Here is a 24,378-nt window from a genome sequence, read left to right as displayed (position 1 = left end):
CTTACAATGTTACGCAGTTACTATCCTGACACTCCTTAGTTAAATCAGTAAGAAGGTATTTTAAACTATGCAGTATTTACTTTGATTGTTATGAATTAGTACTCCTTAATCTCCTATCTACTATGTACTGAACGTGCTACGCTGCACACTGATGGACTCTAGATGGCACTATTAGCGTTGAAATTGAGTTTGTGTGGGAGGAAGGTGCTTCCTCAAAACCACAATTGATCTTTATACTCAATTTATTATAATGGCATAAGTAGTGTGACTCAGCCCAGCCTCTTAGTATTCATTCAGTCAAAATGAGTTTCATCAAATTAAAATAAAATTGGATTTCATACCTGCTTGAGCTGGTCACCACGACACATTACTCCAGTGGTTTTCACTCCTGGCTCTCTATTCCAGGGCATGGCTGGTTTTCGATGATTCTTCTGCATTCACCTTGCATTCAGATTGAAATACGGTGCCTGTTTAATGACGATGATGAAAGCTAGAAGGGGTCTGTGCCCTGAAAATGTGGATTCAAAACTGACTACGTAAATTAGAGGGCTTCTGTTATAGCAGTGGAATATATTCAGTTGTATATGTGGCAAGTCAGAAGGCTCTTTGACTGTATATTAAAGACGTCTCTGTTGCTTGTTTACGTCTATACAGTTGTTTGCTTGGTCTTATAATTACCTTAACTTATTATTGCAACAAACCTGAAGGATTGAACGTCAAATTTCAAAATAATCGTTTGGCTCTCAGGTGTCAGTCAGCTGCACAGTGACCCTACACGGCTTGACTTAACAATCGAAGGCAGAGAGCTCCCTCGGGATCTCCTGTAATAGAGCTTTGACATAAGCTCCATGACGCGATCCCAGATTGGATAAGTACAGACTAAATCACTGGATTTTGTAGTTGTAGCCCTTTCTTGTGTTGTAGCATGAAAGCGAGTAAAGAATCTACAAGCAGGCTGCCTGTCTGCAAGAAATCTCCAGAGCAGAATTCATTAACAAGAGTGGGCAGCAGTGAGTGCTCCGAGGCCAACGTGTCATGAAGGATAAAGCAGTAAACTACCGGAGGTACTTACAGTTACCAGAAGTAGTTTACTGAGGGACAACTGCGTGCAATTTCACTCCTTCAGTCAAATTAGTGTACAGTACAAATTTACGTCTCACTTTAAATATAATGGCATCTGACTATATGTAAAGGAGCTACATAGCAAATGCAGCTGTCTGTGGCACTCATAGCATGTTGTGTAAGCATTGAATCTCAAGTAGAGCTGCTATTTGGTTCATCCTCTGATCTGCTGAATTCCCACTTTGTTTTAGCTCTCCGAAGCAAACCAACTCATGGCTCCCCATGACAAGGAGGAGAAAATGAAATGTCATGTGTAGACATATATGGGAGTGGCAGTGAGAGGTGTGGAAGTGCCTTGGAAGAGGGGTATAAATTGGTAGTCTGACTCACCTTGAGAGCATCACATTGCTCCAATTCATCAATCGGAATTTCAGATCAGAGCGCCGAGCATCGCTTCACTCCCAGTCAGATTTATTAGCATTTTAGTGCTGCTTGTCTGTCTGTCAACAGCAACAACATGAAAGAGGGGCTTCTGGCAAGGGGTTGCCGCTTTTAAAGGTGGATATGAAACGAGAAATAAATACACTCATACCCTGGAGTCTGGTCCCGCAGGTCTTCAAGCCAATATTATGCAAGGATATGGACATGCCAACTCTCCCTGTAGTAAAACACCCCATTAATTTTTATGGACTGAGAAAGACACTGAAAATCGAGAACGGGAGCAATCCAGATGGAATCGGTTTAATGGAGAACCGCTTGTGCCCCCCCCAATTCGGCTGTCTTCACAAACTGTTTTACTCTTTTTTTACTCTATAAACTGACATGTTCAGATTAGTCAGTGAAACAAGAGGGTGAAAAATGTCTTTGAATCTTCTGCACCATCCATCTCGTCGTTTCACGCATCTGCTTTTTTAGGCCGGGATACACAGGATATTGGATTACAGAGCTGAATATTTATTAGACAAGACATGGAGAAAGATGGTGGAGGAATACAGTTGAACATTTTTTAGAGAAAGAGCTAAGCATGTTTGGGGATGAGGGGGTGGATTCATTCATATTTCCTATTAGGGAAGATTAACTCTGTTACATCTCGCTTGATGAGTGCCACGCAGTGTCCAGCTGGCCTTGGAGTGGTAAACCAGCTCCACAACTGTGTGAGGGAAAACTGTGTCCTGCCTCCAGCAGGGTGCTTATCCTCACCAGTAATTATACATGCCAGTGCTCCCAGGATGCCATGTGTAATTACAAACCAAGTCTGAGCACAGCCTAAAGGGACAGAGCTGCACTCGGTGAAAGCAAGAGAGACAAAAAAATGGATTTCCTTTGGCTCCTGACTTAAAGGGCCACTGGGGCCCACACAACATCACATCACTGGATGTATAATCTGATTTGGATGCTTTAGGGCTCACTTAAATTTGAGGACATTTTTATATTTTGAGCTTTCAGTTCAAAAAGTGATTTTGATCCAATATTAAAGTCTAATGCTAAATCACTCAGTTTTCTCAATGATGGTTGATTTTTGCTTTGTGCCTAAATTGTAAAATGAATGGCACAGTTCTTTGTTTTTTTTTAGTTGGATACATGTGCTTCCTTTACTTTTGCGATAATTAAGCTGCAAACAGCCCATCACAGCATACCTGTGGTCCCGGTGCTGTGCAGCCTTGCAAGTTTCAATTTCCTTCCTGGTGACTTTGTCTTTGCCGTCTCATCTGCCTGTGGGGGGGCGAATGGCTTCCACTCAGCTGAGACAGGTTATTGCTCTGCCACACTGAGGTGAAAGACAGCTCTTGTTGAGAAATTGCTTATCCTGTAGTCTCCTGTTCTTGTTTCTCCCCATGTGTCAGGTTCTTTGCTTGGTCTTTGAAGTGCCCTAAACAACCATCTGGCTCAGTGTTCCAGATATATGGGAAGAAAATGATCCCGTGAACCACTGAGCGGAAAGAGAGAGCTCCCCAGCAAAACCCGCCATACTTTTATCCGATCCAGTTGAACCGTAGATGAAATATGATTGTGGTTGTTATCCGTTTTACACAGACTTGGGGTTTTCTTTATGAATGCTGCATTTCCTCCTTGTCATACTTCACTGGGGACACTGATCTGAAGATGGCATAGTGCTTTAAAGAGGGTCCAAATTTGCAGATTTGTTGGCTGCAGTGCAATGAAAGGACCTTGTACTATCACAGCCTCTTTAACTCCAGTCTGTCACGATGGCAAAACCCAGTTTGCCAACAAGAGCATGAAGGGCAAACATGTCGCATTTGGCTCTAAGTCTTATCATTTTTCAGCACTAATTTCAGTGACACTACTTAGTTTTGTGCTGTAGCAAACTTGACATGAAATAAGAATGATGTATTCATTTATTTAAATCATTGTTTCACAGCTCATAGCTGTGCTGTTATGTTGCCTTTACAGGGTTTACATGGTTTATTTAAAAACCGAGCAATATTAGTCACTCCTTCCCTCCTAGTTTACATTTTAGATTTACTTTTTGGTGAGTGGAAGTTTTCCAGTTTTGTCTTGACTGTGGTGATAATCCTGGATTAAGCAGAGCATGGCATGCTTATTGTGATCCTTTGTTTTATGCTGCGGCAAGGTAGAGAGTTGTCTCCTTGGTGTGTTTGTCCCCAGTCCTCCCTAACCTGCTGACACTTCAGAAATGACCAATTACAAAGCGCCCCACACTGGAAACAGTGCATACAAAGCACTGAAGGCCAGGAGGCTAGAGATACGGGGCTAAGAGCAAGCAAGATGAAGAAAGTAAATCCTCATTACGTGTCTGCTAATAAAAAATTACCTCTCTCAGCTGCGCTTTTGTATTGTTGGAGAGCACTCATCCATCAAAAAAGAACCCTTGTAGCCTCAAGCAAAGAATTGCTTTTGAAATTACTTTGTCTCTCAACTGGTCCTTAGAGAGCTGGCTTATATGTACAAAACAACTGGCAAATTAAAGGAAAAACCTGAAACCTTGACCTCTACCTCGAAGTGATCCAATAGCTCTTTTACCCCTTAGAGGACATTTTCTCATTGGGAGAGTTTAGCCAAACTCATCCCCTTAGCAAGAAAATCAGTGGAAATCAATAAAAAGTAGTTATGGCTGATAATGCTCATGTTATGCTGAAAGATCTATATCTATCTATAAGCCTGTATCTATAGCTGCACACACATAAAACACACACATTTACAAGCCACTTTTAAGGAAATTGGGTTTCTACAGCTCGGTACCGAAATATAATATATCTGTGTTCAGTTTCCAAGGTAAAAGCACCACAGTCTTGCCATTATCTATCGCTTTGCTTTTTACTCCCGCCAATCAAAAAGCCACAGTCGGCGTTTCCTCTGCTACCTGTGAGAAATGGTCTTTCAAAATCACAGCTTTGGCAGTGTGGACAGAGGTGAAGAATTTCTGCCTTTCGGACATTTGAACAACTGTGGCGGAGAAGCCAGTACAAGTCAAGTACATGGAGTGTTGTTACTCTCCCTCTCCTAATTGCCTGTAGTTTCTGGGGTGTGTTATCTGAAGGGAAGCAGAGATGAGATGCAGTCAGAGCTGCTGTTTGTTCCTGTTGCTGTGTGGGATGTGAACGATAGCTAGAGCCCTGAATGATATCATTAGTGAACTACTGGTTTGGCTAGCACTCTAGTCTATCAGTGCAGAGAGAGCATGAGAGATGGCGAGATATAAGACGCTGAAGAAAGGCCGTACGTGGGAGGGGTGTTGTTATCCCTTCTGTGTTTGAATGGCTATTGTTTTGTCTTATCATAAACCACCAGTGTTGACAGGGAGTAGCTTTGTACAGAAGCCATGCTGACAGCTCATACATTTGATGCATCCATGTAGGACAGAGGGCGATGCAGGCCAATCCCTGCACATAAATCCATTTGGATAGAGGAGAGAGGCTAAAGAAGAAATCACGTTCACACGACACATCGTATTAATGCTCTTTTATTCATCTAATTTTAAATTTAATATATTTGTTAAGCTATAATTAATGTTTTACTTATCTGAAGAGTTTCATTTACTGCACCACATAAAATTGGAAAAAAAAGGTTGTTTGCACTTTTCATTATCTCACCTTGTTGGTGTTATTTTTGTAGTTTGTGTGCATGTCTGTTTCTTTTTTGCTTACATTTGGCATCTTCATAAATCGTTTGTGGCGGTGGACAAGAGTACTTCTGCACACTGACAATCTTATGTGCACTTCCATGTGCCTATGAAAAGCAGTTTTTTTGTATCGTGTTTATGGTGCAAAGATTTACTGAATGATTTTAAAAACTAAGTGAAGATAAGGTTCTTGGAAAATCACCCAACGGTTAGAATCACCTTATATTTCAAGACAAACTGACAACAGTTAAAAGGATTTTTACTAAAAGCCACGAAGAGAAATTCACATGGTCACACTTGATAGATACGCTAAGAATTCCACCTGCTCTCTGCAGTTACTAAAGGGAGAGCAAGGTTCCTAGCGTCAGTGTTTTTGCTTTTGTACCAGTAATAGTTAGTAACTAGTAATTACATTCCTTTATATGTTACTAGGCTTTTAAATAGAGATGTGTACATGGTTACATTGTTGCGACAATTCACTGTGACACTGCTAACGCAGCCATTGTGACTCCCTGTGTTTGCAGTGACTCATTGCTTCGTTGTAAATAGATCTAGTGTATCTCATGCTGCCATGTATGAATAATTCCCTGTCAAAAGCAGGTGATCTATGTTCTCTGAATCACCACTGAACATGGTGTCATGTGACAGTTAAGATTATCTGCTCATCCCAAACAGACACTGTCAGTCATTATTATTACCCAAATGGTACATGCATGCGAGCGGCACCCATGGTTGAGGGGTCTGTGTGTTGAAATATATTTATCTCACCCAACCGCAAATGCTGAAATACAACACAAAAGCTGCTGCATGAACAAAGTAAGACAGCAGCGATGGCGCAGTGTAGTAGCAGTGTGATCAAAAAATAGCTCCGAATGTGAGAAGTGAAATGGAAAAGAAGAGGACGTTGTGGTGTTGAGACGTGATAATTATGCAAGGATGCCAGGGACATGAAGATGAGCGTCTTCCATCTGTGCCCCCTCGGTGCCAGCCCTCCACAGACATCCACTGTCACAGAGCAGAAACCAGCAGCAGGTCTTAAACACTACACTGTTTTTTGCATGTTTTAACCCATTTGACAGGAGTCACTTAAACTTACTTGTGAAACTTGAACTTACTTGCAAATCCTGCTTTTCTCATCAGCTTTCTGGATTTCACTGTGTTATGAAAATCTCATGGCAGCAATTTAAAATGCCCTTGAATCGGGTAATTTCCCACAGTGAATATTCTATTTTGTATCCAGTTGTTTTGACATAACATTGTTTATGTGTCTCTGCAAGTTCTTTTTATACTGTACAGGAATTAATGGGAACCATTAGAATTGCACCCATTCTAAAGAGCCTGTTTGTTGTTCTGCATAAAATTTCCTGCAGTAAGGCAGCATCATTATTATTGGCAGTTTCCTCATGTCTAGGAATTTTAATCCAAGCTACAACTTATTTTACACACGGCTGAAAACTTAGACTCGGGCATCTAAAATACAGTGACAACGCTCATCAAGAAAGGGCAGTTAATATAAAATGTACTGGGGACAAAAACCCAAACTGGTATGGCCCTTTAACCACAGCTCCCACTCTCCTTCTGCAGCAGACAGACTGCAAACCGTTTACAAGCGGATGTGAGTGGGAGATCCGTTGTCAGATCCTTTTCTGACTGACAGCTCACTCAGTGTTTGTTCCTGTGCTTATCTCACATCTGCATGCAGACATGTGGGCACATTAAGAGACATAATGTTGGCAGAAAGGCCTTTAAGTGAGGGAGATCATACCATCCTGTCAGTTTGTGTCTGCTCTCCTCAAATGTCATAAGACAAGACAGACAGTCTCTGCCAGTTCTAGGGGTGATGTTCTGTAGCTGAACCTAGAAATATTACAATATTACTCATCAAATTGATTGTATAATACCTCCAGAATTCAGAGGAAGTAAATTAACTGTGTGGAGAGCCCTGTTATTAATAAATGCTTTTCATGTAAGACAAAACATCCTATTTAGTTATCACTTGAAATGTTTCAAATCATTTTTGCATAAAAATAAGATATTTTGCCCACGGTATGGGCATCGTTTTTAGCACATATACAATTTGGACTGCCGTGTATGTGATCCGGCTTTTGGATATCTGGGGTAAGATGTTCACCAGAGCTGGCAGCCGTCTGTCCAGAGACACTTCGGGCTATATGAAGGTGCAACGTCTCAACATGTTTCAGTCAAATGGCTTCTATTTTTACTTGCACACGTGTGTAGTTTTGTGTTGATGCAGCATTAATCCCAACATACAGATTGCATCCTCCAACTCGCTCCCTTTCACTGTACTGGGCCTCTTCATATGCTTTAAAGCATTGCTTGTAATAATCGTAATATATCATAAAATATTGACCTTTTGTTCTTTACTCTGCAAAGAAAAAGTTGTCTATGTGAGCGTGGCTGATTAATAACAACCCTGTGATCAGTTATTTTTTGTCTTTCGTCCAGCTGAAACCTCATGACTTTTTACTCCTTCTACACTAAAGGGCTTGAAATGGGGTTGAACATGCATCATATGCTGTATATTCACTTTTTCTCTCTCTCTGCGCGCTCAGAGGCCACCAGAGAAGTGCCGCTACGTGGTGGGCAGCATCCTGTGTGAGGGTGAAGAGAAGCCAGATGAAGATCTGCAGAAGCTGTATGAGAAGTTTGGCTTCAAGATGTTTTCTATGCCAGATGTGAGCCATGCTGTGACCACCAGCTTTCCTTGCACCACCCCTCTGTCCCACGTGCTCGGGCCTTACAGGGTGTACCCCAGAATTGCTTCCTACATTGAGGTACATACTCTTTTAAACTTTTTAAACAGTAGTATTGGGTCGAGCTCGCTACTATGTTTAGCTACTATGTTTAGCTACTATGTTTAGCTAGCATTCTTAGTGAGCCTTGTTTTCTCATTGGATCTAAACAGTGTGAATATGTTTACAGGTTGTTTATATTCATTCATGCACTCTTGCACATATAGTGTATATCATCATATGAACAGGAGAAGCAGGAGTTTTCTTCCATTTTTCTCTTGTGGTTTTGTCTCTCATTCTTTTCTGCTTGCTGCTTGTAAAAAGTTCCCAGCCTATGTGTCGTTTAATTCATCACATGAGCAGATGAGGTCTTCAAATCATATTTAGACTAGATGAAATAGTAGAAAATGAAGGTACATATGAGTCCTCCAAGCCCGTATGCTTGGCTCCATTTCCTCAGGACAGGCCTCAAAAAGCTATTGACATTTGCTTATGACATTTACACACATGGTTTCATTTAGGTGCGTCCCGTCGCATGAATAATGCTCCTCGTGTAATTTTGTGTGTAGGGGGGTTCGCATGCATGTGCCTGCTTCCGTGTCTGATCATCTGTTTATTTAATATCTGTCTTTTCACAGGAGTTGAAAACACCCCATTATTTTTTAGACAGAAAATGCATTATTATATTTGAAAAAAAAAAAAGCTCGATCTTTGTGACATTTAGTGTTTCAGAGTGGAACAAACCACCTTTCTCAAATTCGTGACGATGTGTGACAGAAAACTAGTTCACAAAAAAGCTGATTTAGTGTAAGAGGCCTCACATTTGAGTGCAGAAATTCAGTGGTTTGGCTCTAATTCTGTGAACCTTTTATGCTTTATCTGTAAACTGCAGTTTTTCAATTGACAACACAAAGCCATTAAATGATCAGCATGTAGAAGTAAATGGTACCATTATGCCATCACAGTAGTGCCTTACTGCATTTAGTCCTTCATCTGTTATTGTGTTCAGGAAAATGGGTGCAAGGACTGTCCACTGGCTATATCAGCTCAGCCACCACATCAAAGCTGTCGTGTAGGCACAGCTATTTCTCACTTTTTATATTGTTCTCTGTCATCCTGGCCTTCTCTTTAATGTTTCAATTATTGGTACTGAAATAATTGGATTTCTTTTTTCTTAGCTGTCCACTATATCAGGTGGAATGTGAAAATTTGCCTGTATACAATGTCTACATCAATTTGTAGTTTTGTCTTGCCATTTAACTCCTCTGATGCATGCAGTATAGTCTCCTGCTCTTTCTTTTTACCTGCTCTGTCACAGCACAGCTGAACTAAGTGTTAGGGGTTGCAAGAGTAATGACAGATAAATGAGGGGGGGAGTTAAAAATCACAAAAAATATATATTTTAATATGTCATATTTTCCAAGTATGTAGTTTGAAGCTGCCTCTGGTCGGGATAACTAGGACCAACTTTAGCCATTATACTAATATACAGTCTAACCTTATGATCTTTGAAGTATGTGGCGCTCTATGAGCTGTAACACCCGATTTTTAGAGGCAGGACAAACTGTAATATGTGCACTGACACAGAATAAATGGTCTAAAGTCAAAGCCACTGCATCCCTAAATGTTAAGATCTAGTAGTAGTTATATAATCATAGCTAGTGTCAGTGTGCGTTTCTTGTGAGCTTGCAGCTGTGTCTTTTATGCTGGGATCCGTTTTCACTCACACACTCGTGTGTGTGTGTGTGCGAGACAGAAATGCTTAGTCCGTCAGTTGACCTGAGTGCTGCGACAGGTTGTTGCACTCAGGGTTTAGGAGCTTCCTCTGTGGGCTAATAACACCCACTGACAAGAGCACTATGCATACTAGCTGCAGCACGGCTCGTGAATAATGGAATATGGTTTAGTGTGGCTTGGTCTAAGGGGAAGGTATGTGAATGTATTAGAAATGTATACATACATGTATGATTAATGGAGTAGATGTGTAGTTTGAGGGAGTTTGAAAGGAGCGTAAGACTTGTGTGACAGTTTTGCACAAACTGTACATATTCTTTCTACTAAATTTTTGTGCTAGTCTGTATATAAATGATTAAAAGAACTGTTCTCCAACTGCATCTAAACACAAGCCTGGAGAGAATGGCTAAACAGAAAGTGGGCCATGAAATCCTCATATGTGTATAATAATAATTATATACTCTTTTTCTTAAATTACTCAAAGCAGCGACACTGTTGGGATTGTGGAGCAGAGACGGGTGACGTACACTCAGTTTCTGAGAGTGTTTGGAGAGCGTGAGAGTGTTTTCTCAGGGATTTTAGTAAACCTACTGGCTTCTTGTAATGCTTCTGCTATCTGTGAGCAGGTTAAGTGCCTAACTGCCCTTTTGGACCTCAGCACTTTCTTTGTGTGTCCAGCCATGGGGCAGACTGAAACAATAACTCAGGCTGGGAATTTGGCTCCATTCCACTTAGGCTGTGTGTTATTTAGGGCTGTCACCACAACAGATTGGCTCTATCTGGTTAAAAGAATTCACTTTAATCGTGTTAGTGGATGTGTAGTGTAGATTATTAAAAAGAATAGTGCTGTTGATACGCTTTGTCTCACTCTCAAAATAAGAGGTGTAACCATAATAATACAAAAGCTGTACAAGAACTGGGCAATGAGACAATTGGGAGGATTATTCATTCTCCTTCTCTTTCTCTCACCTCCACTCTTAACTCGACCATCTATTATGCTATTGCTGCAGAAGAAAAGAGCTTGCTGCATGCATGCATTCACATGATCCACAGCCGCGCCCGGTGAGAACATACAGCCTATAGGAAAACACGAGAGAGCTACAGCTGATGTGTGGACTCTGAGAGGTCAGGCAGCTCATTCCTGCTTTTGTAATATTGCTGCTCACATTCACGGCAGGATAAAACAACCCTTAGGCCACCGTGAAATTTCCCTGGTGCTCCTGACTGCGAGTCAGCCACTTGTCTTTTATCCACAAAGCATAACAGTATTTAAACTATAATATCTTCAGCATGTGTTGGTTTGACTATTAAAAGCAAATTAAAATGTCAGTGAATTTGTCATATTAGATTAATGCCTGAGGTCTTGGCCATTTATGTTTAATATCACTTCAAATGAAAGCAATGATTGAACAGGTAAGACAGCAGGACTGGTATCTTCTCTGAGTTATAAAAATGCCAGTGTTGAAAGCAAAGGAAAAATTAGAGGACAAAGGAGTAGCTGTCACGCTACATTAAAGGACTGAGCAAGCCCAGGACCTACAGAATCAAAGCAAACAATCACTGTGCTGTTATTTTGGTGTTCGCCCCAGAAAAAAAACTGTAATAGTCCCCGTGAGCAGAAGCAAGATGAGATGCTGATAGCCCCCGTCCATTTACCAATCCATTTATCTGAATCAAGCTTAAACATCATAAAAGCATCTTTCCCCTCATTTCCCTCTATACTGTGTCATAGGATGATGTTGTATGCCCTGCAGGTGCCTCAACAATTAAAAGAATTATATTTATAAACCTCCTGAAATATCCTGCATTTGTATCATCTGAGGTTTGTGACTGTATATGAATGCAGTCTATCGTAACCCATAAGAACCCACGTTTTTATGGGTGTCGCCGTCCTTTTACAGATTGAAGAAAGTTTCTGTTTCAGCAATTATATAGTTTTCTTGACAGTGAAAGTGTGTCTGGGCTTTTATGGGTTAATTTTGCTTCATAGGTTACTTAGATCATATTTAAAGATAAGATATGTTTTATATAGAGAAGAGGGGAAATCGTAAACAGTGCAGACTAACAAATCATTGCCCACAAAAATACTGTAAGCGGAACTGGGAAAGCTTAAATCTTTATCAGCATTAAAGCTCAATTTCCTTGGTTTTCACAGTAGTGCCTGGAAGGAAAGTCTAAGCAATTTAGCACTGTCACAAAGATAAATAACTGGAATATTGTTTTGAGCTCAGCCTGAATTAGAATTGTGCATCAAAGCCCACAGCCCACAGTTTGAGGAGTATGGGTCTGTTGCGATGACAGGTCGGCAACAGTTGAAGCTAATAACTTGAGTGGCCAGCTCTGTGTGTCACGGGGACACGAGCTGTCCAGAAGCAGCTGTGAAGACCTGCTAAGTGCGATCTAATATGAAGCCTGCTCCCATTTCTTCATTTTCTGTATGACTTCAGATACTCACTCTGCAGTGGACAGTGGAAGTCCACACAATGCAGAACTGACCAGGAATGTTTAAAAGAAGAAGCCGATTGCAAGTTCAGACAATCTAATATGATCTTAAAAAAGATAAACGCTTTGTAGCTTGATGGGTCAGAAAACTGCAGTCTGCAAACTTCTAACTGGACAGTGGTCAGTAGCGGATATTTGATTCAGGACTTCCTGTTCCACATCCCAGTTATTGTTTATGAATGCAGACACATTTTAAAACCTAAATGTCTGTGAAGGTTCTCAGTCATCCAGGTCATCGTAGTCAAAGGAGCTTGCAAAGAAAAGCGTCTGGATTTCTTTAAGTTGCTTGAAGACGTTTCACCTCTCATCCGAGAAGCTTCTTCAGTTCTAAGGTCAAATGGTGGAGAGTCCCAGATTTAAACGTCTTCAAGCAACTTAAAGAAGTCCAGACGCTTTTCTTTGCAAGCTCCTTTGAAAACCTAAATGAACTAATTAACCTAAATTTAATAAATCTAAATTAAACGTATATTAGGAGAAATCCTCATCCTTCATTATTTGTCATGAAAGTAAAAATAAAAATACTGAATATTCCCGCCCTGATCAATTTTAAAGTACACCAAGTCCATCACTGATGTCATTAGTTTAAAATTGTAAAAGTAAAATAAAAATATTTGCAATGCAAAGTATTTATCCCTTTTTTAAAAATCTTTTCTTCCTTAAAAATAACATGTAAATTACAGGCAATATGTAAATCTTCTCAGAGGAGATGAGCTGCTTCTCTATATCATGATACTCAGATTGTTGTTCACAAAACATCTGATAATGTCACCCAAGGTTCTGCAGTGTTGTCTTCTTAAGTATGAATAATTGATCTATGAATAATGAAATGAGTTGCAGCCCAGACTGTGTCTTCCACTGCACTGATGCCGAAGTGTTGCTGTTAATCGCTGGTAAAATCCTCACTGTTTTCACCTTTTTAAGTTAGTGACACCCTTCATGCTCCGCCACCGCACGGTGTTGATTCCTCACCTTCATTCTGCTCATGGTTTATTCACCAGCCACTCTTCCTCATCCTCTTTGATCTTATTATTTGCTGAATTAAATATAGAAATTTTGTTTTGGTTGTCCACAACATCTATATTTCATGCAATGGCTTGATTAGAGGTTATCCAGAGGAACTGTGCTGATTTCAGGTGTATCCACAGAGTAAACAACTGAAGTGCCCTTCGCTCTGGTTAGATGGTTCTGTGGTTGAATATAAATGTGTCTGTTCAGTCACAGCCAGCCATTGTTTTTGCAACCACTTTATGCTTTAGAAGTATGCTTTTGCTTTGAGGTTTTTCTGTCATCAAAGTCAGAATTGTTTTGGCTTCTAGAAAACTCAGAGATATCTGTTCTTAACATATCTTTCTTGTCTGTTTGTCTGTAGTCAGTGTTTGTGCCTTGTACCAGCCATGTACCCCTCGCGTGCAGCTGAAAAACTACATGCTGTCTGTCAGGCAGCATGATGGTGAATGGGAATTGAACACAGTTAGAGAATGAGTGGCTGTTGCTTCTACATTACTGTTTTGCCTCATGTTGTTGTTGTTGTTGTTGTTGTGTGTGAGTTATTTTCTACAAAGTCAGGTAGAGGAATCCTCCCACTTACTGCCCCCATCCCAGCTTGTCTGAATATCAAGCTTTGTAGTAGAGCCTTTTTTTCTCCCGGTACTTGGATGACAAAGCTGTGTTCAGGTACATGTTTAAGGGCTGAATTGTTATGCAGATACCTACTCGTTTTTGCTTTGTTCTACAGTATATTGTATACAGCCCGGACCCCCTGGGAATGTAGGCACTATAGCTTTTCAAAGGTGCTTTGGTTGTTTGCATATAAGGATATCTGATTAGTGCTGTTTTTTTTTTTTTTTGCTTTGCCCAACACTCCCCATTTGTGTCACTGTGTAAAGTATGTGATATGCAGTGAGTGCAATATACTAATATGCTTTCCTTGGTTTGTGTGTGATCTATCTGTCTATCTGTCTATCTGTCTGTCTTTCTGTCTGTCTATAATGATACAGAGTATTTGCCATAAGAAAAGAAAGGAACTGCGCATACTGCATGAAAATTAAGCGAGCAGAGAAATACTATATTAGGAGTTTGGCAATTTGAAATTACTTTTCCTACATACCCAAGTGAGATAAATGTACAGATGTCTTATGAAAGTAAGTACCTTTACCCACTTTATGAATTTATCTGGGATCAAAAAACAGCTCTTCAGCATATGGCGATTTAAAACTGCAGGCCAGGAAATAAAAACAAAACAAAACAACCAAAAACATACCAGAGTTTGATCCACTGAGAGAAACCCTTATTAGAAAGACTATAGTTTTTTTCCCTCTTATATTACAGTGTACAAGGGTGTAAGTGGGACCTACAACCACAGTTTGTCATTAAACCTTTCACTGGAATTTGTCCTTTAAATATCCCACATTGTATTTTTTTTCTTTGGGCTTATTCCTACAGTGATTATTAACTCAGGAGTCTGTATTGTTTACAAAACAGGTTGATTAGTTTAATTATTTTAAATAGCGCTAATATGTGTCTCTGTGTAAAGATGATTTACCTAATTAAAGATATATGTGTTAGTTTGAGTTAGGAAAATGGGTGTGACAGTATTGGTGGGGCATGACCATCTAGAGTCACTCCCTATGACAGATTTATACTTTCATTTATAATTATCCATCCATCCATCCATTTGCTTCCGCTTATCCTTCTCAGGGTCACGGGGGGCGCTGGAGCCTTTCCCAGCTTTCTTAGGGCTAGAGGCAGGGTAGACCCTGGACAGGTCCCAGTCTGTCGCAGAGCTAATACATACACAGAAACAACCATTCACACTCACACCTATGGGCAATTTAGTGTTTCCAGTTAACCTAACCCCACTAACTGCATGTCTTTGGACTGTGGGAGGAAGCTGGAGTACCCGGAGTGAACCCACACAAACATGGGGAGAACATGCAAACTCCACACTGAAAGCCCATGGTGCATGGTGGCATAGTGGCTTTATATTTTTTAAAAACACACAAATGCAGTTGTTGCACTCAGTTAGCAATATTTTGTTTCTGTACTATCACCAGACATCACAAGCCTTAACACAGTTTTAAAGTGAACCTCTCTTTGCTCTTTTTGTTTGACACTGAGAACTTTGCACCAGCCCAAAGGGAAATAGAGGCGGGGAGAAGGCGTGGCAGCATCGCCCCTACTTTGATCCTCTTCAGCCCCTTTACATCTTTAATGCCTCGGAGGCTCAAGGCGTAGACTCCCTTAACTGCTCTCTGTCCAACGATTTCTGCGTGGGATGGTGCAGAAAAACAGGGGTTGTGGCAGCGATGCCATCAAAGTGCAGAAAGCAAGAGTGAGAGTCAATAAGTAATGTGTAAGTTTGCGAGCACGCATTTGTCTCAGTGACTGATTGCTGGGGAGCTTGGTGAAAATCTTGTTGGCGGAGGAATATGCCTGTCTGCTTTTTCTGTGAATGTGTCTGTGTGCTTTAAGATGCAGGTCGTGGTGAGAGCAAGATAAAGCTCCTTCATTATTAAGGCTTTCATTCCTCAGCATCGTTCTCTGCATTACATTTTATTGGCTAACACCAGGTTCTCGATTCTTGAGGGCTCTCAGAAATAATAACCTTGGAAGAACAGAAAGCATCGAGCCAAGAAGGGGGAGGCCTGACCTGCAAGGCTACATATTATATGTTTACAATTAATATGGCTGTTATTCCTTCAGTCTGCCATTTGACAGTCTGCAGAGGGAACACTTGGCTGTAGATGCACAAAGCTATATTTAGAGTCCAATGACGCCGATGGCAGTTTCATCAGTCCCCCCCCCCCCTTTCTTTCCTACAAAGTCTGGGCATGATGCTCTGAAGCCCAGTGTACACACTGGGCTCTGCCTAAAATTTCATATAATGCCTGCTTTCTTGTTTGCTCTGCCGAGCTTTCAGAGAATAAAAAGCACTTCTGTAATTCACTTATTTTCTGTTTTTCACACAGAGCCGTGCACTTGTTTACATCTACGGTAAATCACAGCTAATGCTTAACCTATTTACGCCTAAGCAAAATTGTTGCATTTTTCTAAGGTTTGTGCAATTAAGCCTCACTAGGCTGAATGTCAGCTTCTAGGCATCTGATTATCAAAGTGTTATTGGGAATGGGAATGTACTTTTTAGTACTAATTTGCCGTGTAGGTCATATTTGCTCATTTGTATCAGAAGGCTTTAAAATGTAACTCATCCTTGTTACCGCTCACTTGGAAGGGGAGAAAAAATTACACACACACACACACACACAAAAAATTGAGGAACGACAGAGAAGGTCTTCATGTTTCAGGACACAGACATGTATAAATAACATAACATACAATACCATACTATACTTTATTTATAAAGCACTTTCACAGCTGACACAAAATGGTATTTATTGTAACTAAATAATAAAAATACATAAGACATAAATAAAACCAATTAAAAAGTCAAATAACTAAAAGAAAAACTAAAAGTAAAATTAAGTCTCTTTGGTTGAAAGCCAAAGAATAAATGGGTTTTAAGACGTGTTTTAAAAGTGGACAGTGAAGGGGCCTCTCTAACGTGCAAGGGCACAAAGTTATTCCATTATTTAAGAGCAACAATAGAGAAGGCTCTGTCCCCTCTGAGCTTCCTCCTGGATCTCGGTGCTTCCAGAAGAGACTGACAAGGTGAGGAGGGGTGAAGAAGCTCAGAACTACACAAAATTACAGGTATTGCAATTAAAAGACAATATGACATTGGTATGCTGGCTATAACCTCATGCTTTAAAACGCTATGTCTCCATCTACTCGATCTCAGTAAAATCATTTCCTTTACGTCTGTTATCTGTCTGCACATTTTGAGAAAACGTTGTAAACATTTAAGCATTTCCAGGGTTTAATCATCCTGATAGGTGAGGAACCTATTCTTAGCGACAGCCCAGTGATGCAGTAAGTAAAGGTGATAAGAGGCAGAAGTGTTTGTGGTGCACTTATCGATTCCTTCTTCCCCTCGGCTCTTGGATACTCTTCGTTCTGCAGCACCTGCAGGACATCACGCACCATGCTGCCAATTAGGCTTTTTCTTTGTAAGTGTACTCGGGTAGTTTGTACATTTATCTGTCTTCTCCACTAATCACAGGTTTGCTGTTTGGGTGAGAGGTAAGTTGGCCACACATTTTTTTTTTTTTTTTACCTACTACATTTTACCTGAGTCGATATATGCATAATTGTTGTCACTAAGTAATGACAGGGTTTTTTTTCCTTTATACAAAAACTTCAGGTTTGGTCATTTTCAGTCTCTCATTAGCCTTTTAATAAAGGTCTCTTTGAATGTGTGAGCCTGCCCTCTTTCATCTGCTTTGAGAATGGCAGCCTGGGTGTGAGACTGAGGCAGTGGGAGAGTTTACTTTAGATAGAAGGTTTGTGCAGCCACACAGTATCCGGTCATTTCCCACAATGAGCCGCGATCCCTGTTTGGAAGCACTGTTTCCTTCCTCACATTCATATTCGCACACAAAATCTTATTAGTGTGTGTCAAATAACTTGTTCGTCAGATAGCCCAGTGAGGTTTATTGACACGGTTTCAGCTTATTACATCTCGCTAAGTCGGCGAGGACACCTTGGCCTTTAAACAGAAGTTCATGGCCTTTAGGAAACAATTCTCTGCTGGAACTTTTGGCTCACTCAGAATCTGTCATTTTGTAAAGAACATTTAAACACTGACACACATTTTCATACCAGGATGTTTGAAAAATACACAGACACATGATTTCTGTGTATTTTTTGTGTTTGCACTGTTAATTTGATTTCAGTCAGAAATACTTGTTAGTAATAACTTGAAGATTTTTACTTGGTTTGGGCTGCTAAACAGTTTATATAGCTTTCATTCACAAAGCAGCTAGTATGTTTGCAGTTTCCTTATACTTCAGCAGTGACCTGCTAATTTCTTCTGTTTAGCAGTAAGACTTTATTTTTGCTCGGTTGAATGTGGGCCGAAGAGGTGCACTTTACACCTCTGCATCCGAGCCTGAGTTGGACCACTTTTCTTATCTTGTACTCATATTTACACCAATATTCATGCAAGTTTGTTCAGTTAATTAAGTCCAGTGCACTTTGTACAATTAAGAGCATGCCATTTCTTTTAGCCAAATTTTGAATAGAGCATGCAAATCTAGTCAGTGTCAACAATGTGGGCGGTCACAGTTGGTTGATATATTTTAAGAAGACATCTTGTTCCTGCAAATTCAGGCTGTAACATAATACAGTAATCTCTGTTTGCTGTTAAAGTGAGCAGATACTCATTCGTTTTCATGAGAAGCCACTTTATTCAAAAAACAAAACACATACACTTGTTTGAGTGATGACGGTATCTGTGTTTGTGTGTGTGTGTGTGTGTGTTGTTTTATCCCTGCTTTATCACTCATGCCTGATTTACAGAGCAGCGTTTTGTAAATACTCCAATGTCATCTCTGAATAATGTACTCAGCCTCTGTAGTTTTGTTATTAAGTAGAGAATGAAATATGCCTCACTGTATTTTAATTAGGCCTCACTCACTGAAACCAAAGCAAAGGTCTCTATTTTTGCCAAGAACTGATTTTCAAATCTTAATCTTCATGTCATATGTAGCTCTGACCTTCAGTGGACCACATGAATGCAGTCTGCTATATTAGTGGTGACTGTCCCTCAGTGAAAAGGCCACACTGCCTTACCACTGGGGGTGAGCAAATATTAAACAGATCCCAGATTACTTAGAAAGACCCCTATGGTTGGCACATACGGCTGTTAATCCACAACCCTCTGGCTGTTGTGACACAGGAGAGGAGCAGGAGCAGAAGTGTCAAAAGAGATCAGCTGTTGACATTTCCTAAAATATATTTTGAGTTCTTTTTTTCCCCCTGTCACTTGATTTTTGTAGCTGCTGCTATGCTGCAGAATTCTTTCTTTCTGTGTTTGTGCGTTTGTTTTCTACTGGATGCGCAATAAGATACTAGAATTATGTAAAGTAGCCGCACAGACATGCGATGGCCTTTGGGCATTTCCGTACCAACAGCAGGGGAAAGAAATAATATCATGAGGGGAGACGGGACATGCTCTGTTTATGCTGAAAAAGTGGTAATATTCTGGTTACGCTATGCTAGACGCTGTGTAAATGCAACACTGATAGTGTGGTTCTGTCTCCTTTGTTTTGTCTCCATGTTTTCTTTTTGTAAAGCACAGTACTCGCAAAAGAAGACAAATGCTTTGCTATAATTACTGTCGGAGAATAACTTACATTGCCCCCCCCCCCCCCCCCCCCCCCCTTTCCCTTTTTTTCTTCCTTTTTCTAAATTTCCACAGCTGAGATCATAACATAAAACCTTTATTTTAGGAGTATCTTGGTTTCAGCTTGTGGTGCAAACAGCACTTTCATGTGCAAATAATGAAGTGTCAGTGGAGTGTCTACATGCATTTATGACTAAAGACAGGATTGTAAATGAGGTCTTTGCAGATGCCTAAAATGTAGGCGATGATTCAAATCTATAAGAGGACCCTGAATTACCACAGCTTTATAAATCAGATAGAAATGAGATGCACATTTCCCTCACTGTGCATAGACAGAGTGTTTTGAATCAGACCCCTAGTTTGACAACGCTGCTTCCAGTTAACCTTGGTTAATTTCATTAGCCTTAGAGTAACGTCCTTGTTACATAGCATATTATGCTAAATATCAGCATAATGTTAACATATAAGCTTTTTATCTTTAGAACTCCTGGGCACACTTGCACATACTTTACAAAAAACATAGCTATTGCCTGGGGATACAAACATGTCTTGCTGTAGGCACATTTAGGACTGCTTTATCTGAGGCTACAGCAAAAATATATCAGAGGTGGATATGTATATTAAATAACTCTCACTTTTTTATGTAAAGTATTGGCTCCATTGCTCTCTGAAGCTAAATCTCCAACACTAATAAACAGAGCTGGAACATATACAGTGGTGCAAGTCAGACAGAGACCACACTATGCACAGTGAGACTGCAAAAGTTTAAAATTCTCCCAAGTTTGCCTTTTTTTTTTTTTTTTTTACATTTAGTGTTTTAATCTAGTATTATAATTATGCATATTTAAAGAGGTGCTCTTAGAAAGTTCTATTTGAATTCAGAAAAGTGTGAAATCAAAATCGAGCAAGCGGAGGATAAATATTCTGTCCTCTATCAGGAGGAAGCCGTGAGATGGAGAGATGCTGTGTTATCTCATGCGAGAGTAATTGTCAGACACCTTTTCTGCTGCTGCGTCCTTCTTCTCTTGGTCCCAGGTGGCCTTACAGTCCATTTTACTTTTGAACCTTTGATCAATTATGTAGCCTTTATGAAAAACGAAACGTCACTGTTTTTATAAAAAATGTGATTCGCAGAAGTCCTCGAGGAAATAAAAAACAGCAAAGGATAGTAAGGGTGATAAGGAAAGAAAATCAATTACAAAAACAGAAGTCACTTCAAAGCTAATCTATAAAGATTAAGCACTGGATTAATCTTACACACAGACAGTTAGTTGATGTTGTGGTAGAAGGACACATATTTTTGTTCGGTTTCTGTTTTGCCTCCTTATGGTGTGTGTTGATCTGTGTGAACACAGTGTGTGTCTTTGAACTGTTGTTTTATCTCACACAAATTATTTTCCAAAGCAGCTGCCCTGCTGCAACAACACCTGACTTTAAAAAAAGCACTGGCCTAAGTACTTTTGATTCTTCTATGATGACTCGAGGATAGGCATCCCAATGTGTATTTGTAATTTCAGCCTTTAATGAATTCACCGGGAGCCTTCTTTAGAAGCCATCTGTTACCAGTTTGTCCAATACAGCATCTTTTAATTAGGCAAGGATTTACTTAGGACTCTCATTCTGTCTTGTACTCTGTGTATAAACTGTGTGTTTTTGTCTGTGTTCCTGTAAACTTGCACACACCACTTCCTGTTTGTGGCTTATTCCCATAGGGAAGAAGTGGCGATATGTAAAAGTGACAAGATAAGCACAGGGGATTGCTGTTGTGAAAAATGAAGCTGACGCTCCGGCTTAGGTGAGAGGCTCGGTGCATCCTGTCCAGGTCACTAGTCAGTGTCGCAGTTACCACAGATGTAAACAAACACATTTACACTTGCATTCACGCCTACAGACAAGTTTCCAGTTCACCCAACTTTAATGTGTTTGTGCAAGTTTCAGAGGAAACTCGAGCACTCAGGGGAAACCTGTGAGGACTCAAGGCGAACCTACAAATTTCACACTGAGAGGCCCCAGCCAGAGCGGTCACGGTTATCCCGTTATTACTGGTTTTAATCTTTAAGAGATGTGTACAGATGCTGAAACTTATTTCGTCTTATGCAGCAATGCAAACACGGGCTGATGCTGACCACATTTGCCCAATTTCTATGTTTGCTAGCATGCAAAGCTTGTTTGCGGTTAAAAGTTGCAGGAAAAATTGCCCATCAGCAGCCTGGATATGTAAAAGCGTAACCATATGTCATTTTACCATATTATCTAGTTCAAATCCAGACTCTTTCTTGCTTCTTTAGTACATGTGTACTAACTCCATGTGTATAAACAGTCTTGGTTTCTGCTGCAAAATTCAGATGGTAGGATCATAATTTGGCAAAAATATCATGAGAGCATGGATCCATCCCGCCTTGTGTCATCAGTTCAGGCTGCTGGTGGTGTAATGGTGTGGGGGATATTTTCTTGGCACACTTTGGGCTCCTTAGGACCAACTCAGCATTTTTTTAAACACTGCAGCCTACCTGAATATTGTTGCTTACCACGTCCATCCCTTTGTGACCACAGTGTACCCATCTTCTGATGGCTGCTTCCAAATAACAAAATTATAGATCAACATCTATGATGTGCAGCTTATAAATCTGTAGCAACTGTGTGATGATGCTGCCATGTCAGCAAGGATGAAAATCACCTTGTTGAATCTGTGCTGTGAAGAATTAAGGCATAAGGGGGTGATGCTAGCAAATTGTACCTAATAAAGTGGCTGGTAGCACCACTGTTCTGAAGAGTAATGCTGCCAACCCCTTCTTGCATAGCTTCATGGTGGGCACACTTGCAGCATTGTACGTCACATTCTAACTAGCAGCAGCCTGAAGCTGCAGTGGGAACAGTCAGTGTGTTAAAGAGGCCTGGTGAGCAATCCCTCATTAAAAGAGATGAGACATCAGTGGTTTGTAGTGTGGAGCCTGGAGAAATGCTTCACGGGTGCAAATATTGATTTTATTTATTCTCTCCCCGTGGGAAGAATGTTGTAGATCCATGGGGTTGAATTCTTTCTTTATTTAATGATCAAAGTCTGAAGTCATTAAGATTTTGCACTGACATGTCACTAGCAGTCACGGAGCTTATTGTCTGTCACAGACTTATCTGTGTTAATCTTAAACATTAGAACGTAATTAAAAAGCACTGAATATCTGGGTGAATGTATGGACCAAACTGTTGAGATACAAAGTGTTTCACAAACTTTTAATATCAAGAAATTAAGCAGGAAATCTCATTTATGCTTTAAAAGTCTGTTAGTTTACTACAGTGGGCTTTGTCTTTTTAATTGCACTAGAAAGGAAACTTTTTGATGTGTGAAAACAAAAGCTTGTCTTAATCTGATCTTGGAATTTTATTAAGGATATTTTATGTGTTTAGGATATTTTCTGTGAAGCTGGTAAAAAAAACAAAAAAAACAACAACATAAAGCATGTGGATTAATTGCTAAATAATAATATATACACTAACATACATTCATATGCATTTTAAAGCCTTTGCATTCACCAGATACCTTTTATGCTTTCCAACTGAAATAACGCTGCTGTGTCTAAAATGTGAAGCGGAGCTTATTTAAATAAAGTCAGCAGTACTGTTTTCACTTTCTTGTGACAGTGACGTGTCTGACTGTGGCGCTCCTCTTGTCACCTACCTGTGAGGCTGCTTAAAGCATGCTTTGGAGATTATTTGCGATGATTAAGAGAAAGTGTGAACACCAACTCACAGCGCTACATCTCCACCGACCTCTAACAAGGAGGCAGCAAGCTCCTGGGAAGGGCTTGCATCAAATTTGTTTGTAGATGCAGTGAAGCATCCACGAGGATATCCGGATTCGAATGTTGGGAAACGGGTTATACATATGCTCACATGAATTTATGTCAGTGTATGTGGGCGAATGCGTGCCTGTGGATGCTTGCGTGTGTCATTGTCCAGCTGTAGAAATCATGTTTTCCGTGTCACCAAGTGTGCAAGAAATGAAGCAGGCCGCAGTGCTGCGTGCGAGCTGCTTGATTAGATTAGGGCAGCAAATTGAATGTAAGCGTGTAGTTGTCTCCATCGGAAAGTGCCAATGATAGAGGACGCGGTCGAGTGCGCTGGCGCCTAATTTGATCGCTCAGTAGCTAATGCAATCGGCATTACGGCAGCTATTGCAGATTAGGATTAATGTGCCAATAGGCTAAGCAGGAATTGGGTGTTGGAGGAAAGTTAGAAGGCTGGGGATCACACACTGGCTTGTGATCAATATAAGTTAGAGAATGACACAGGTTCAGACATTCTCCATTTAGCCTTCCTAGTCTATACACTCTCAGGAAACATTAGAGAGCTTAATTCCAGTTAGAGCAGTGGGAGCAGTTTTCATTAATTTGAACTCAGTTGACTGAACAGCAATGAAAGCAACATCCTCTAGTTATAAGCTCAACATTTGACCATTATTAAACCAGAATATTAGTATAATGGTTTGCAAAAGTACCTTTTTGATAGATAATTATCTTCTCTAAACGCCGTGTCTTGTGTCCCATTAAAAAAAAATGTAGTTTGGATCTCAATGTATCATTGAATGCCCATCTGTGTAGCTTGAGAACTTATTTGCATATTGTAACTCAACATGTTGGAACAGCATTTGCATAAAGCATCGCGTGTCAGTGTCTTCATATCAGAGTGATTGAAGCCAGACAAACAGGCACAGACATTTCTAGCATGCCACTAACATTTTACTCATGACCATAAACTGTATGTTAGTGTTTGTGGGGCGTAGTTTTTGGTGTATTACTACGTCTGTATAGCACATTATTACATTAGTATGCAGCACATTTCTCAGTAAGTCTCATATCACACCTGTGCTTTTGTTTTTTTTGTTTTTTGCACTTGAAGAAATTGAAATGTTCTTTAAAAACAAAACAGGATGCCTTAAAAATTTGCATACTTTGAATCTTCTGCTTCCATGTATCCATTCTACA

The 24,378-nt window shown here is 40.2% G+C and overlaps 1 protein-coding gene across 1 annotated transcript in view; it reads left to right on the top strand.

Moving 5' to 3' along the window:
• tex264a (testis expressed 264, ER-phagy receptor a) overlaps positions 1-24,378 on the top strand; it is a 69,981-nt gene that overhangs the window by 4,887 nt on the left and 40,716 nt on the right. The window contains exon 2 of the mRNA XM_040028706.1: positions 7,738-7,959. Coding sequence (XP_039884640.1) covers positions 7,738-7,959 — 222 coding nt within the window. The remainder of the gene's footprint in view (positions 1-7,737; positions 7,960-24,378) is intronic.

The sequence above is a fragment of the Simochromis diagramma genome, unplaced genomic scaffold, assembly GCF_900408965.1.
Source record: "Simochromis diagramma unplaced genomic scaffold, fSimDia1.1 OVJJ01000483.1, whole genome shotgun sequence".
Classification (NCBI taxonomy): domain Eukaryota; kingdom Metazoa; phylum Chordata; class Actinopteri; order Cichliformes; family Cichlidae; genus Simochromis; species Simochromis diagramma.
The sequence above is the reverse complement of the archived record's forward strand: the minus strand, read 5'-3'. Positions and strand labels throughout refer to the sequence as shown.